This window comes from Mesoplodon bidens (assembly GCF_964165515.1).
Source record: "Mesoplodon bidens genome assembly, chromosome: 4".
Taxonomy (NCBI): Eukaryota; Metazoa; Chordata; class Mammalia; order Artiodactyla; family Ziphiidae; genus Mesoplodon; species Mesoplodon bidens.
Genome location: NC_138160.1, coordinates 103,175,385 through 103,193,161, shown reverse-complemented (window position 1 = coordinate 103,193,161; position 17,777 = coordinate 103,175,385). Strand labels below are relative to the sequence as shown.

The 17,777-nt window shown below is 39.3% G+C and overlaps 1 protein-coding gene across 2 annotated transcripts in view; it reads right to left on the bottom strand.

Moving 5' to 3' along the window:
* Positions 1-17,777, bottom strand: part of SNCAIP (synuclein alpha interacting protein) — a 73,932-nt gene that overhangs the window by 29,748 nt on the left and 26,407 nt on the right. For both annotated transcript variants that reach the window (XM_081230831.1, XM_081230830.1), the window contains exons 3-5: positions 10,534-11,402; positions 8,690-8,869; positions 3,189-3,302 (exon numbers count right to left, since the gene is read on the bottom strand). In XM_081230831.1, the coding sequence (XP_081086957.1) occupies positions 3,189-3,302; positions 8,690-8,869; positions 10,534-11,402 (1,163 nt within the window). The remainder of the gene's footprint in view (positions 1-3,188; positions 3,303-8,689; positions 8,870-10,533; positions 11,403-17,777) is intronic.

The following is a 17,777-nucleotide window of genomic DNA, read 5'->3' as shown; positions in this document are numbered from 1 at the left end:
TTTTTTTTTTTTTTTTTGATCCGTATCAGGGCAAACATTTAAAATGGAGAATGAACATAGTGTAGGCAAATGTGCTCTTTCTTGGTAAGTGCTTAATGCTATGATTCCTGTTGTTTCTGTAGCAAAACTCCTTGACCAAAAGTCACATGAAAGATTCAGAAACAAAATGATAAGTTTGATGTTGAAAGTATCAGAGAGCCCACTGAACCAGTGACCAATGCAAAACAGGCCAGAGCCCCCAAGCACCTGAGGGCAAGAGCTTTGCTGGGATGCTGGACGAGACCATCTGAACCTTCATGTTCGAATAAAACTGCCCAAGTTACACAGGCGGTGACTTTGACTTGAGACAATTCTGTCTCAATTGTTTTGCCAGCAAGCATCTCTCTCAAGGGACGGCAAAGCAGGCCCATCCGAGGACGCCCCTGCTCGTTCCCTGAGCGTCCCTCATGCTTTCACCTTCGTGCTCCCTGTGGCCGGTTCTGCTAGGTACAATCAGGGAATGAAATAACTGCCCCCTCTGAGACCTGGTGTGTCAAGAGGAGGAAAATCAATTCCTATCACCCAAAGATCTATCACTCCAGAAGACCACTAAAAACTGCTGGCTACCCTGTGGTTCTGGAGCCCTTAAAGGTAATTTTAATCAGAAAAAGGACACAAATTGCGAGTCAAATGGAGCTCATTCTTTAAGAATCTATAGGAGGGGCAGAGGGCAACTAAAATAAACCAAGAGAGGAATTTTCCTCTGTACTATCCTTTCCAAAGGTATTTACTGAAGAAACAAAACCAGAACACACTCAAGTGCCTGCTTGATGTAGAAAAACCTGCATGTGCTGAATCCATTAGAAAACTGTTCAATAACAGTCTTCCTTATGAAAATATTAGCCTTGTAATGGTTCCAAGTTCAGCATCTCCACAGGTTATCTGTTACATAAGTGGTCGTGGCGGATGTAGGATGGCTGGGCAGAATTTGCAGTCCTAATGGGCTTCTACATTTTCTACATAGTTAGGAATGTTCTCCTGAAGGCACTGCTGGAGTGCCTTGCTCAAAGCTGTACTTGAAGTCATTAAAAATGCTTATCAGCTTGAAATAACAACCTGAAGACCGATACTAACATGAAGCAAATGTTTGACATGGCTCTTCACATAGGTCACTATTTTCCATATTTTCCTCTAGTCCAGCCAAGCAAACTACACTATCACCCAACCAGTCCCAGAAATGGCACTTTCTTTTGTTCTGTCCCAATAGCTTCAAAATTATGAGAAGCCTGCTGTGAGAGCTGAAGAGAGAAACTGGCACATATAAGCAACATTGCTCAGGACAAAGAAGGCCGGATGCCCAATTATTGACTTAAAGTCTCAGAACAGCAGTGCAATCCTTTCCTCCTTTTCTTTGGCAAGCTCTTCCAAAAGTGCAGTCAGCCTTTTCACTGATATCTGAAATTCCTCTTTAGGCTCTACACAAGCAAATGAAATCAGGGGTATGAAACAATTACTCAGACAATTTGAGAACAAATAAAATTTTGTTTTATACTGAGAATGATTTATGAAAACTATTGTCTTAATGATTCTTCTGGTCATTTGAAAATACTATTCTCCCCTTTGCCAGTCTAAGCAAAAAAAGGGCATCTTAACAAATCCTATTAATTCTTACGTTTGTAGATCACCATGACTGGGGCTCATAAGTGCAATACACAAAGGAAATGGAGTAATTATTTCAAAGACATTGGCTTTTACAAATTTTAAATGTTCTTCCTGCTCCTTTCTTCATTCCATAAATTTCATACGAGCTGTGTTAAGATACTCCAAATGTCACAACGTATTGTTAGATAAAATTGTAAAAAAAGACTTCTGCAGCTGTATCTGTGCCACTGTAAACAAGCTATACAAATTATCTACACAAATGGAGGAAAAACAGAATCTGGTCCCAAAGCCAAAGGACCTGAGTTGAGATCCAGCCTTTGCTCTTACTAGCCATTAGACCACATGCAAGCCACTTAAGATTTCTTTTTTCAGTCTCCTCATCTATAGAATGGGGATAAAAACAACAGAATCCAATAAGGTTGTTTTAAGGCATAAGCCAGATAATGTACACAAAATCCAATGGCATGGTGCTTGGTACATATAGGAAACATTACATATATATTAATTGAAGTTACCATGGCACAAAATAAACTATCACCGAACATGACTCCCCCTGAAGAAAGGCTGTGGTAATACTCTAGGAGTCTATTTTTAAAATTTGAGATTGTTATGCTTGAAAAAGCATAATCTCTTGTTGACAATACCGCAATTTACTGCCACTGGGAAAGTTTATGAAGCCAAAGGGATAAGGTTATATGCATGAGAAGCAATTTTCTTTGCCACAAACAAATGTGATTAAATCTATTTTAATACAGTGCTGACTTTATTTATATTTTTTAAGACTGAGATTGGCATTTTGTAGTTCCAATTTTTTTAAAAAAGATAATTTATACTCATCCTTCTCAAAGGGAGTTAGTGATGATTTTTTACTGCATACACTGGATGTGATCTGTGTACATCAGTTACTCACACTGGGATTTCCTAACGCAGAAACTGGTTGTAACTGAGACTCATTTAGTTAGTGTGATTGCTTATCTTTAATGGACGGAGACCTCCTCGATTAATGCCATACCAAAGATTTTCTTCTTAACTTTGGTTTCAAGAAAATCTATCATTTTTCCTTTTGACAAAAGTTAAATTTGTTTATTGTAGGAAATTTGGAAAAAAGTGAAAAATATAAGAAAGAAAATAAAAGCCACTTATAATTCTACCGAGTGATAATTACGATAAAAACAAGTTGTGACATAGTTTTTTCTAGTTTCCTAATCTATTTCTCTTTCTCTCTCTCCAAAATTCAAAGTTGGTACCAAATTACAGGAACAGTTTTGTATCATACATTTTAATTCAATATTATATAATGAATATTTTTCTGTAAAGTTCCATCCTATGGATGTTGCTTTATTATTTACCCAATATCCTATCTGGAATATTTAGGTTGTTTAAAACATTTCTTTCACATAAAAAATGCTTCAATGAATATCACTGCTTATAAATCTTTGAATACATTTTTGATGATTTTTTATGTTTGGATTTTGATGGACTAAAAATTTAAAAAGAGATAGATTACATAGCATGCAAATAGAAGATAATTAAAAATTTCTTCATACCTGGCCGAAGCAACCTGCGTAATGAATAAGGCTTGGAAAATCCTTAGAACAACTCAATTCAGCAATGGCTTCTGTTTCACTCACCATCCAGCGTACGCACTCCAATTGACCATTCTAGATTAAAAAGAAAAAGAAAAAAGAAATTTAAGGTAATTCAAGTTTGAAAAAATACCTCACAGGTGGTAATTTTACCAAGGGAAAAATCACATGAATTTTGGCTTTTATATCTGGCGTAATTCATTTACAATAAATGTATATCACCTATTATATTTCTGAACAGTAATTTTACTCTAAATCAACTGCATAATTTTTACTTAATACATTTTCATAATTTCATCAGTTATTTTAAAATCAATTTATTGAGGTATAATTTGCGAACTATAAAATATACTCTTTTTAAAGTACAGTTTCATGAATTTTGACAAATATATTCTCTTGTTAACTACAACTCCAATCAAGATGTAGAACATTTCCACCACATGCCCACATTTCTAGTACTCCTTTGTTCTCATACGCCTCACCTTTGCCCAGGCAACCACTATGATTCCTATCACAGCAGAATAGAGTATGTACTCTTTTGCATCTGGCTTCTTTCACCCAACATAATGCTTCTGAGATTCACCCTAGCTAGTGCTTGGAAATAGTTTATTCCTTTTTATTGCTGAGAAGTATTCCATTGTATAAATATACCACAATTTGTTTATCCATTAACTCTGCTTTTTCTCTTGATAAGTTAGCATGTTAGGAGTCCAAAATAAAGAAAAGGAAAATAATCCCATTACACTGGCTCAAATGCTACTTTCACTGAAGCCTTCTCTGATTTCATGCCCACAGTAGCCCTGTTCTCCTGTGCTCAGATCCCACACTGTGCAAACCAGGAAGGCAGTCGTGACATATGTAACCTAGTGATTAAGACCCAGACTTTGGAATGGATTTAAACCCTTAATCCACCACTTAGTTACGAGACTTTGAACAACTTACCTCACCTCTCTGATACTCAATTTTCTCATCTATGAAATAGCAGGGGTTAGTAGCAGCTACCTCATGGAGTTACTGTAGAGATCAAATGAGGTGATGCATGTCAGCTTACTAAGCACATAATACGTCACCTTACACTGTATTAAAATGCTCTCTTAGATCCTCACAATAACTCCATAAGACAAATGAGACATTCAACTGCTTTCCTGGTTTGCATTGTGTGGGACCTTAGCACAGGAGAAAAGAACTACTGTGGGCATGAAGCCAGGGAAGACTATTCTAAAAACAAGACAGGGTGGGTAATCTTCTCATTCTTCATTTACTCCTATTTGGATAATGGAATTTCAAGTAGTCAACTTCCAACTATTCACACGCAGAATAGTTCTCTCTGACTGGGGCATCTAGCATGATCAGGTGTGTGCTGAATAGCTTCCAGGTGCCCCATTCAGATCTATCTCCTCTTGTTTCTGCCCTCCTTCCTGCCCAGGGAGGCTGATCTGTATGTGTTGGCTCCCTTGCCCCCTGGCTTCTGACTGGGTTTGGCTAATGGAAAGCAGCAACAGGAGACCAGGAAAAGAGAGTGAGTTTGAGGTCTCCTTTGTTCTCAACTCCCCCTTTATGGAGGTGCCACTGGTCTGCTGAGTCCTGCCACCAGTCAAAGGTCATAAGTCAGCAGTTCTACTCAACCCTCTCTATCTCAAGGTCCTTCCCCTGCCCTTTCAGGCTCTGGGTTGGTAACTGTGCTCTGGTTGTTACTGACCCCAATATACTGCACTTTCCTTCACGGGCTCCCTATACCCTGTCCACCCACCCTCCTTTTGTATATAAATCATTCATTACAGACTTTCCTTAAATTACACAATTTGAGCATGCAGTGTTTCTTAGGAGAATTAAAAAAACCCCACTGACACAACGTGCTTCATTCCCTCTGAATAAAGAAAGGTGTAGGAACCACATTGAGTGTCTATGAGGCAAGACAATTTACATCAATGGATATTTACACAGAACACAAAAATATGAGGCAATAGTTCTGATTTTAGTAATTTGAGTCTTCTCTTTCTTTCTCTCTTTTTTGGTCAGTCTAACTAAAGGCTTGTTAATTTTTTAAAATCTTGTTATGAGACCAAATTTGGTTTTGTTGATTTTCTCTATTATTTTTCTATTCTCTATTTCATTTATTTTTGCTTGAAAAAAATTTAATTTTCTTCCTTCTGCTTGCTTTGAATTTCGTTTGCTTTATTTTTCTAGTTTCCTGAGGTAGATTAGGCTAATAATTTGAGCTCTTCCTCCTCCTCCTCGTCCTCCTCCTTCCTTTTTAAACATATGCATTTACAGCTATAAATTTCCCTCTAAGCATTGCTTTAGCTGCATGCTTCAATGTTGGTATGTTGCATGTTCATTCATCTCTAAATATCTTACCATTTCCATTGTAATTTCTCTTTTGATACAATTATTATTTCGAGGTGTGTTAATTCTATATACTTATGAATATCTTAAATTCCCTTCTGTTATTAATACCTAATTGTATTTCATTATGGTGGAAGGACATACTTTGTATGATTTTAATCCTTTTAAATTTATTGAGATCTGTCTTATGACCAAACATATGGTCTATCATGGAGACTATTTCATGTGCACTTGAGAAAAATGCATATTCTGCTGCTGTTGGGGAGAATGTTCTGTTAGATGTGTGATAGGTTTAGTTACTCAAGGAAACATTTAAACAAATAAAAAGTTGCTAGAGAGCGAAAAGGAAATATTATATCACTACTATGAGTTTGAAAGCAGTATCACTTGCCATTAATAGAAATACCAAGAAAACAAAAAATGTTAGTAAATTCTAGTGGGAGATTTTTGCCTGCTGAGGTCCCTGAGCCTTCGGTCACTCACTGTATGTTAAAAAGGAATATCAGTAGGTTATATGTTTTCTCACCAGACCAGCATTTTGTCTTTGGGCTTACTCAGAAATAAAAAGAGAATCAAGGTTATCTCATTCCAAATCCGTTTAGATTCTAAAGTAATTTCTTGTGCTGGCTCTATTTTAGAAAACAGACTGTTCTCACCTTTTAGAAATCTTTCTTTACAATTATTTTGCTTAACTGTTCCCAAAGGGCACTTAATAATGCCTGTTGAACTCCCATAGTATCTAGTGTTGGGTCCCCATAAAGCACTCAATAAATTCTGCATGTAGCTGGCAAGAACTTATGATGTTCCATATTTAAGGAGTTTAACAGTATGGGGAGATATTCTTAAGCCTTGCTATAACTTCAGAGCCCCTTTTCTAATGTAATCTTTTTATTTGATACCTTGTCTCTGACTCTGCTTCCTGTCAGCCAAGACATGTTATCTGAGCAACTTCTGCCCATTTGTACCAAGTTTGTTTTCTTTAATGACAGCAGGGTTCTCAGAACTGTGCTTAAGGAGGTGAAATACCACCAGTTAGTTACTAGTGTTCAAAACAAGGTCCTAAAATGGAAGAATGATGACTTCTTAGCACTCCCTCAATTTCATCAATGTCCATCACAATACACCAATGGACTGAGGCAGGACATGTGTCAGGACAGACAGCCAAAGAGGGTGGCATATATTATAAAATGTTTGTATTTACTGCTTTTGTAAATTCTAGATTAAATAAAGCAGTAAAAGAATACTTCCATTTCTCAGATCATTGTCCAGAAGTAAAGTATGAAAAGCCTGAGACTGCAAAACTATAAGAGCTTTTGAGTCCTGTGGGCTTGATGTATGTTCTTCATTGAAGCAAAAAAAATTTATTGTTTAAGTTTGCATGCTGATTGTATGATGGGGATCCTATGTTGTCTGGAGCAGTTTAAGAATGAATTAACACTTAATATGGATACCATAGAAGGAGTTTACCCAGGGTTGGCTTAATGACCACTAAATTTCTTATGTACCTTCCTACTCGGAAGATCCTTACCCTATCAGAACAAGCACTCAGGCATATAAGTTAACAAAAAAATTTCATCCAACGATGTAGTTAGAATATATTCAAAATGCACCATTAGTCAGGAAAACTAATGAGAACTGTATTTTATAAATACTAAAACGGCAAGGCGAATGTCAACAATCACTGGCATTGCAAGAATATTTTAGTCATCACTGACACATGCCCACTGATTACCAAACCCAACTCCTGCCTTCCTACAGGATTCTGACATGGGACTAGATCCTGAATTCGCCATCCTGCACTTGTATTACTGATAATTTATCTGCCTTATCCACCAGGCTATCAGTTCCTTAAGAAAAGGGACTATGACTCATTTAAATTTGTTTTGCCAGCAGCTTAACACAGTACCTGGTGGACTCATACACATTGCTGAAGTCCACTATGCTTGACTTTGACTTCACATTTCATTTCTCTTTCTTCTTGATGGCTGCCTGCAGTTCAGCTCTTAATCTGACATAGCATCATTTACAACTAAAGGAAAATGATATTCACTGGGGTCATGGATTTCTTATTTGATCAAAAAAGCTAATCACTGAGTAACATTAAATAAAACAGAAAACAACTTTTTAATCTTTGCTGAATGATAAATAAATTGAAGACACAAAAATTCAGGTTTGCATAAGAGGTATACTGGGGAAGGAAACTGCTTGTTTTTCAAATATAACACGTTCTTCAGTGAATTCACAAGTAGACTTCTTTAACTAGCAAGTTCCCCTAGTAAATTTCAGTATAATTCCATTTATAAAAGTTATGATTATTCAGCTTTTAGAAGACATAACTCTTAAGTAAAGTAAAGTACATATGCAGAAGCACAAGATGTATTATATTTCCCTAAACTTCACTTCTGGCTTATTAATAAATGTGACTGAATTCCACATTTATTTACCAAAGATCTTAAAAGTAATTTTAGTTTAGTAGCTAACCTTCTCGTGATGTGTTATATTTTACAGAGGCACTCACTGCAGTGCTATAAAAGACCATGTTTTCCTGTACCACAGTTTCTAGGTTTTAACTCTATCCCAGTCGGCATTAATTTGTGGAGTTTTTGACAGGTAACGTACTATACTCTGCAAGAGCCAAACGCAAACTCGGCACTGATATTCTAAACAACTCCTGATACTGCAGACGTTTAAACTTGAGATGTAATCCATTAGAAGTCCACTTTATTGTCTGAAATACTTCTGAGTGCTAACATCCCTTATAATGCACCTTTTCCTCATTTGTCTTGCTCATTATACTCACATTAGGAAAAAATGAAACAGCCTCGCACAGATCCAGGGTTGGTTAAGAATAACAAAAATTCTCAGAATGGCAACAGATCATTTTCCTTTCTCTTTATTAGCTGATTTGAAGCTTACCCTAAATTGGAATATAGTCTCAAAATCTCAAAGCAGCTAGTGACTGAAATGATTAACCTTTTAAATACAATAGGTTCATTTGCTGTTTGCTGGGCATATCACTCTTCTCTCCCTCCACTCTAACACTGAAACTTACTAGGAATCTTCAAATATAGAAACCCAACTTTTAGCTGTGGAGGGCCCGGCCCCCAACCAGTCACCTTGATGGCCAGGCCTGCTGGAGTCAACTTCTCCACATTTCGCTCGTTGAGGCAATCTTCTCCCATCAAAGACGTGAGGTGCTGCAGACATTCTGCATGTCCCTGCGCTGCGGCAATGTGTAAGAGATTGTTTCCGCTTTCATCATGAATTTTGTCTAGATTGTCGGCAGCTAGGTGTGGCTGAACACAGAGTGAGAGGAGAAAACTTAAGTCAATAAACCACAAGGAGATGCTACGGGGGTTTTGCTCCAGGCACTGGGAAGAAGAGATGAGCTTCCAGAAGCTCTCTCTGATGGCAGCCATGGGGATCTAATAAGTCAGAACTCCTTGCAATTAATTCTAATGATTTTCAATGACATTTTTGTTATACTGCGCTTTAGAACATGAATGCTCAAGTGACTTATCTTCATGGGAGACATGTGACAGACAAGAGTCAGCAAGTCTGTAGCGGTTCCAAGCTGGCTTTCTAACAACTGCGATGACACTTAAGGGTAACTGGCAGCTTCCCTGGCTGTCTCCTCTACTCCTGCTAAGTTCTGAGGGCCGGGCTGTGTTTTATTCCCTGTTGGAGGTTTGTTAAATGAATGAACTACCTGTCTTAACCATCTGCGTTGCCTTGAACTATGGAGAGCTGGCTCTGACGGCTAGCTACGTGATGAGTGCTGCAGACAGTGCTCCCACGGGTACCTCTAGACACTTTCATCCCTAAACAAACTCCTGGGGCATCTGGAGGCTACCTGGCCTTTGGTTTCCTCACCTCTAGTGAAGTTCAGTCCCCTGAGCATAAACTCGTTGATAAAGACCATTGGGTAAAACTGAGAGGTGTTATCACTTGGGAAACATAAAAACACAGGAAAGACAAAAGAAAGGAATGAACCAAGGAGAAATAGAGAGGAAGAGCCAGGAGAAATGGAAAAGACATCTTCAGGAGATGAAAAAAATATTACTTTACTTAGTAAAACTGTTCAATCATATCATCCTATTATAACACTAAGATGTGTGATAACAGACCAAGCGCATTATACTTATCTACACATGGCTCTACCCTAAGTAGAATCACACTGCCAAGATGTGATGATTTTCTTGAATGAGACTTTAATTAACACCACAGTGTCAGCTCAGGCTTACTACTGTTTGATCCAAGTCTGGAAGCCAGGAAAGAACAACGTAGGCAGATGGAATGTGACTGCAGTTTAGTTTTCTCTGAGCCTAAGCAGAACAGACTTTTCTTACATCATATTACTCTGTGTCTAGAGTCTTTGGAAAAGCTTCTTCATTCTCCCTAGACATGCAGACCTGGAACTAAAAAAAACTCTGTGGGTCAGAGGGCAGTCAAGCTCCAGGGTAAGTTTCTATCTGCAAATGCTTTCAAACATCCTGGTCCAAGTCTTCTGAATAATGATCAGAATAAAACAGAAGACCCTCTGTTCATGTATCTGGCAGGTCCCCCATCAGCAAGGAATTGACATCCCCACAAATAACTGAGTGAGAGCATTGGGAACCATTTGAAAAGCAAAAAAGAAAGACATTAAGATTCATATTAAAGAAAGTGCTGGGCTTTTTTCGTTTTGTTTTTGTTTTAGACTCTGTGTCCTTATTCCAGTTGAATTCAGGCAAAGTGCAAGTGAAATAACACTCTCCTCTATAGCCAATTGTTTTTCCTTGTGCTATCCACCTAACTTATAATTTTAAAACTCAAAAGTCACATCTCCCAACCAAAGCCACAAGTAGAGATTAAACAAAAATTGGAACAAAAGCATCATCATTCTGTTACTAATGAATGGAGTTGATAAAACTGGAGTCTCTAGATTGTTAACATGTATACAGAATTAATTCATACTTACCAGGAGAGATATTTGCCCTTCTTTAACGATGTTCAGGATGCTTTTTACTTTTTTCAGGTACTCACTCCTTTCTTCTGGGCCTTGGGAGCTGGTCCAGTTCATGCCACCGATCTGCTCCTCTAGTTTGGGGTCTGGTGCTGAGGACTGCAGATGGAAGGTCCTGAGCTGGCAGTCTGGCATTGCCTTGTCAACTTTCCGACCATGAGGCTCACTAAAGGTCTTATTTGGGAGGTCCTTACTCTGGTTTTCAGGCTCATAGGCAGAGCCACATTTAACCAGAGGAGGAGAACTCTCAGATTCTTCAGTGGAGAGCTTCTGCTGGTCACGGACGACAGAGGATGATTTTCTCAAGTGAGGGCTTTTCACAGGAGAGAGAACACAAAATGGTGTCATGTTGGACAGTGAGTTCTCAGCATTTCCTGTCGAACAGGCTTTGCTAGAAAGGCCATTGATGCTTGTGCATAAACCCAAAATTCGTTTTTCTGAAGTCACCTTGGTAAAAGAGGCAAGCTGTTGACTGGATTTAATGTAAGGCACATCCAGAATCTCATCCATGTCGAGGTCATAATGCTCCAGTTCGCCCAGCAAGGGGCTGGGTTCCGTGCTCTTAGTTTGAGGGCTGCTCTCTCCATCTCTGGGGCTGAGCTCCTCAGGTTGGGGGCCTGGGTCAGAATCACCCCCTTTCTGATACTCTGCTTTCTGGTTCTTTTGGTCATCATTTTCATTGTTCTCCAGAGTCTCTGGCTGATGTTTCAGTGGGGACACTCGCTTCACTGGGCGGAACTTACTGTATACATCGGCGATTCCCGTGGGCTTCTGTGTGTTTGTAATGAGAGTTGAGACACTGCAATTCCAGCTAGAGCTAGAAACTGTTTTAAAATAAATTAAAAGAGGGGACTATTAAAAACTGTTTTAAAATAAATTAAAATAGGGGACTGTCTGAAACACTGAAAATAGCATGGCCATGCAGGCAGACATGGTCCACTCAAGTAATGCTCAAAGGAAGCCCGGGGACGAATTAAGGACGAAGCTCAAAGGGGACGAATTAAGAGAGAACGTATATCATAAAACAAACAGTTCATACTTACCATTGAAAAACAGTCAATGGTAAAAGAAAGTTATGACATATTGGCTCAAAATTAATTCAAGTAATAATAATAGTGAAGGCAGACAGCTAAAGAAAACAAACCCAGACAGATACTCGGGTTTATTTCCTGGGTGGTGGCACCTCCTTGATAGTATTTTGATACTTGCCATCACCCTGAAAAAGAGAATTGGAGGATAGGATCCTTTGTGTTAAATGAACTTCCAAACTAATCCAGGGAGAGAAGGGATGTATGTGCATATGTGCACACACGCACGGGTATACTCTGAAAGCTTACGACGACGTCTCAGAGAACGAAGGGATAAATGGTTTAATATTGGGCAAACTTAAGCTGATACCTATTGGGTGATTCCCTAGGTGATTTGTTAGGTGGATTAGGGAAAGAACGGGAAGGAATGAAGGGGTCAGGACTGACTGGACCATGGGAGATAAGCCATGGTTGAGTTCATCCCACTGCAGACTGAGTATTCCGGTAAACCATTGCTCATGGCCATTCAACAGTACTTTCTGGCATATGACACAGCAACATAATGCACTAGCTTCACACGGGAACGTGCTCTTTAAGAGTCACTGCTGCCCTCGGTCATTTGGAAAGCAGGAAATGAACAGGAGGAGAAGGAAGGTGCAAAGGGAGGGTGAAATAGGCAGACTATTTGTTTTTCTTCTCACTTCTTGCAAAGTTTAGATGAAGACTGTATAGTCTGCGTCCAAGTGCCTGGCTGAGACGGAGTGTAACGGGAGGTGAAAGGTAAGCACCACCTCCTCCCGCAGTGTGGCCACCTCATGTGACCGGCTGCCCCTTCCTCCCTCAGCCTCGATGACACCACCTCCTCTCTGGGACACTCCCTTGACTACGAAGATGACCCCGCACTCTTGGTAGCTTGCAGCCCACCAGTTTACAGATTCCTACTCCCTTCCCACTGAGGTTACACCATCCCCCATCAAAGGGGTGAGGTTTCAGGACATGCCCTCTAACTAGGCATCTCCCATCACTCTCTCCTCTTCTGCAACAACAGCAGGTGGGAAGTATTTAACCCCAAAGCATGTGTATGTGTCTGTTCTTTGCTATGGAGCACAACCAAAAAGTAAAGGAGCTAAGACGAGGGTGTACTCAGGTCTGTAACTTCTGCAACAGTCCCTGGCTATCATTGATTCTTGGGGTGAAAGCAGCATATAAATTATGAAACGTTCCCCAAATTTAGACCCTTGGTCATTCTTCATCCTACTGCTATGTGTTCTAAAAGGATTCAGATAAGTTCTGGAACCAAAATAAGGAGGTGAGAGTGAGTGTTCTAAGACTAAATGCTATGTACCTATTTATTGGTGGGTGAGTTCTTTACCCCAAATGGACCACAATTTTGTTTGTGGTTTCAGAGGGTCTGCACGAAGCAGTCCTTCTCTGAGGACTTTTGGGAATCTAAGAGAATACTGTGAGCTGTGGAGGGAGGACTGGACTCTGTCCAGTAAGAAACAGGTATTAACAGAGAATGTTCCAGAAGGGAAGGAAGGTGTCTAGATGCTCTTAAGCTGCTGCTTCTCTTGCCTTCTGCTGGCTCTGGTTCTCAGTTGCATACAGTACTTGGCACAGAGCAGACAATTAACAAGTGCTAGTATCTGAATTTGAATCTCACTTTGTCCAACGCATTAAATTTCTTTTTAAATGCCCAAAGAGCATCCTTCTCAGGGATTTACAGCTTAATTTCACAGGAGACAAAAGTCCTGTTAATAAACTCAGAGGAGTGGTAATCACCAATGAGAGCTAGATTTTCTAGTTATTTATGAAATGTAAATAGGCAAAGGCAAAGACTAATTCCTGTTGGCCCATTATAAATTTAAAAGTCTTTCTATCCTTTATATGTCCTTTTCTCCCTCAAAGTGTAAAGCTAATTTTTGCCAAGCCTTTCTCTCTTCCTTTCAAGAATATATGGTTACTCACTTATTTAAACCAACAGAAAAATTGTGGACACAGAGTTTATAAATGTAAATATGCCTTAAATTTTATCCATCAATTTTCTGAAAACCTTAAAATATAGTAGGAAAAAAAAATATATATTTCTTAACATTTCTGAGATACATACTTATTATTAGGGATAGTATTTGCTGGTATTTTCCAATTACCTTCATTTTTTGGAAACTTCTTGATTATGTGCATCTCAGAATGCAATAAAAAATTTTTAAGGCCACATAACTTAGTGGGCCAATACAACGAGAGCATTGTACCAATATATTTATGTATCATATAAGGTCGTGGGTTCAAAGGGCTACTCTTTTATGTTGGCTTTATTTACATGTGAAATTTTTTCCAAGTGATACAGGGAAATGGATACCATATGTTTCCCAGCTGTTTTCTTCTGACAGGAGCCATTAAGAATGCTCTATGGAAATGAATTCTTTCTGAGTCTTATGAAAACACTTCTTTCCACAGGAGAGCCCAGAAACTGAAGAAGGGGCATCAACATTAGGCTCGTTGTCCTCCTTATTCAAACCTATCACTCTTTTTTAGGCTGAGAGGGAAATCTGTGCTTTCCAGTCTGTGTCTTGACTACCTGGAAAAAATCCCAGTTATGAAAAGTGGATTAGATAACAGGTTTTTGTGAGAATGCTCTAATTTATTACTATATCATATACCTGTCTGAGAAGGACAATTTTATGTATATAGATATACACACACACACACACACACACACACACACACACATATATATATATATCTATATACATAAAAGATAAAATGCAATTAGTTTATTTCTCCTAAACTGGGAAAACGGGTATTTTAAGCACAACACAAGTAAAAGGGCCCTTAATGACAGGCAAGATTTTCACTTCGATTCTGTAAGTTTACCAAAAATTCCACTTATACTGTTGCTCTACCCTGACCCCATGATACACTTCTTACAATGCATGGAAACAAAGATCAGACTAACTAGGGCTTATAGGAAGATTTTGAGGCTAAACTTGTTTCCTGGAAATCATGAATAAATACTTCACATGTTAAATTTTAAATCCCTGCAAATTTTATCGATTATTTTATGAGATCTTTACAAGCGCTGTGAGAAGAGTCTGTGTCTAATTTACCTCTCTATCCCTCAAAGCACCCAGCAAATTGCTTTACATGAGTAGGTTCTCAGTGACTGTTTTGGGTGAGTGGATTCATTTTTAACATCTTATGAACATAAACATGCCCAATATACCTTAAACCTGTCTACCTGATTACGGCACAAAGTTTCTAAAATGGTCAGTAGGTAAATGGAAATGCATTCGAGGTTGATTTGTAGACCACAGTTCCCTCTTCCAATCTAACTGGCATTTGGAATGTCTCTGATCTCCAGCAGGGTATTTCCAGTTGCCTGCTGACCATCCACGGGTCACCATTTATTCAACAAGCATTTAATGTGAGCCTGGGATGTGCACGTTATGTGTAACAGGTAGCATGTTCTGATCCAGGGGTCTTATCACCCCTACCCTCACCTGCTTCTTGCCTTCCTCCTCCTCATGCAAAGCATACACACGTGCATATGCGTGCACACACACACACGCATATGCACACACACACTCTACTCTGTCTTCCTTAAACATATTCCTCACATACCTGGCCTGAATCACATGACCATGTATGCAGCCTCCCAAGCAATCCATCTCCAAGGCATCCCTGCCCCTCATCCCTTAGGCACCAAGTCCTACGTAGCTTGATCCTAAATCCTTCTTTAATCTGGTCCCTCTATTCATCTTATTTTACTGACTAGACCCTTCCACAGCCCCTGCAGGGTGTCTTTTCTTCTTTGGTTTCCCTTTTGATCCTGAGTAATCCCCTCTTTAGATAAGTCTGACTTTGTCACTTCTTAGCTCAAAAACCTTGAAGAGGGCTTGTACTGCCTAAAACAATATCTCCCCCTATGTGGGACACATACCCCTGCAGTATCTAAGATGGTGCACAGGAACCATAAATCCCCCTGACTTAGAGAGTAAGCAAGCTATATACCTTTCAACTCTTTCTTCCTCTTAATTAATTTAAGGACTCTCAGTTTGGTGCTGCAGTGACTTTAACTCCTCTCCAAAACTTACAAACTCCCTTCAGAATAATGAAACTGTGGGCCTTTAGCTCAGAGACTTTCATAAGCAAAGAGTTAGCAGAAATGCTTTATTTTCATCACATTCATTTTAATGATGTCCTTGAATTTACTGCAAGTGACATTGATTTTTTACTTACAACACTGACATAAAGTTTCTTCCAAAAACAAATATGCTTAAAAGTAAATGGTTTTAGAAAAATAAGTTAAAAATAATAGTACAAGTGGTTTACAGGTCAAACAAAAATAAGAGAGGTTGTGGAAATACTACTTAAAACAACTAAGCTTTGGGAAACCCTGACTTTCAGGATAGTAGCTAAATTCTTTATCATGGTAGGCATCAGCTCTTTTATTTATTTTCTAATTTATCTTCTCATCTCAGCACCACCATTCTCACGTCACTAATTTTTCTCTGCATTTCCATCGCTAAACTCACCCCCTTCTGGATACCCCAAGTCCTTCCTTCTCTTCTCCTGCCTTTGGGCAAGTTCGCCCTCTCCTACGACACCTTTGCTGCCTTCTCTGCCTGAGATGGAAGCTCATCTGCCAGGATTCCCCTCAGGTGTTACCTCCTTGGTGCATTTCCTCTGACTTTCCCAGGGAATCGTTGTCCTTTGCTTCTCAGTGTCCTGAGATACATCCGCCCATACCTAGAGTCACGCGTTTATAAAGCTCTGTTTCAACAATTCACTCATGCATCTGTCTCACCTTCTCTCTTGAGAGTCCCTCAAGGGCAAGGATGGCTCGTGAACCTCCTTGTGTTTATAACCAGCCCTCTGTCTAGCACAGCATCTCCCAGATATTGGGGCTCAAGGACTAAACCTTTTAAAGAATATATGAATGAAGGGGGAGGGAGGGAGCAGGAGGGGGGAAGAAGGAACAAAGGAATATGCTAGACCAAAGATGCAAAGTATACTACATACATATGAGTCTTGTCACAATGAGTCACTCTCGCCACATTTTGGACACACTGAGTGTGTTGAATATTTCAAAGACAGTCTTGGTAAAGCTATTGAAGATGTGCTGCCTATGAAAGTATTTTCATGTATTTCCTAAGTTCTAAGCCAAAACTTCTTCATCTGTAAAATAAAGGGGTTAGACACATGATTGCTAAGACCTGACCCACCTCTAAATTTCTATGACTGTATGGACTGTCTACAAATAACAGGGCTCTTTATTCTGAATGACTCACTATGAAACACTATAATTCTTCTGGATCCACGTATTTCAACAGATCCTCACAAATTTATAATTATGAGGCTAAGCTGATTGCTGACACAGAACAACTCTTTGGCTCTTGGGACTGATAAATTAGTATTTTCTTAGGAAGATAATGTACAGTTTGCTATTGCAATGGTGGATCCAATTTTCAAGACTGAACGTCAGTGCTGGCTCCCAAAATGCCTATTTTACTTCTAAATATGGAGTTTTGTGTCCATATTAGAAAATTAGCTTTAGACATCAAGAAGAGGAAGAAAAGGATGTGTCTTTAGGATAAAATACTGTGTTCCTACTATTTATTGTTAGAAGTGAAAGGAATACTATTTTCCTTGAGAAACAAAATGGTCAGCTTTAGCTGTAATTGCCTTAAAATGTACACAACAATGAACTTCACTTCTACAGCTGCTGGAAACCTAGGCACCTTCAAGGACATGACTTCTAAGTTCTCCAGGATTCCATTTCCTTCCATTTTTATACCTAAGAGAGGGATGTTGTGAAAGATTAGGAGGGTCAATGCTAGAGTCAAGAGTTTCCTTAATCCAATGTAAATGAAATCCATCCTGGGCTTACTCCTCACAAACACTTCAGGTTCTAAGGCGTGGTGACAGGTATACTTATCTCATGACAACAAGAAGACGGGTATGGAGCCTGAGTGAAGACTACTTGCTGGGTGCTCTTCTGTACCACCCTTGGAGACTAGATTGGAACCTGATCCAAGAAAGGGTTGGGTTAACTCTGAATCTGGAGTACTGTGTCAGGCCATGATATTGGGAAGAGCCAGTGGGGTGAGAAATGTTCGCATGGAGTTGTTTGCTCATCCCTTTCATTGGTGTCACAGGACCCCGGCACCC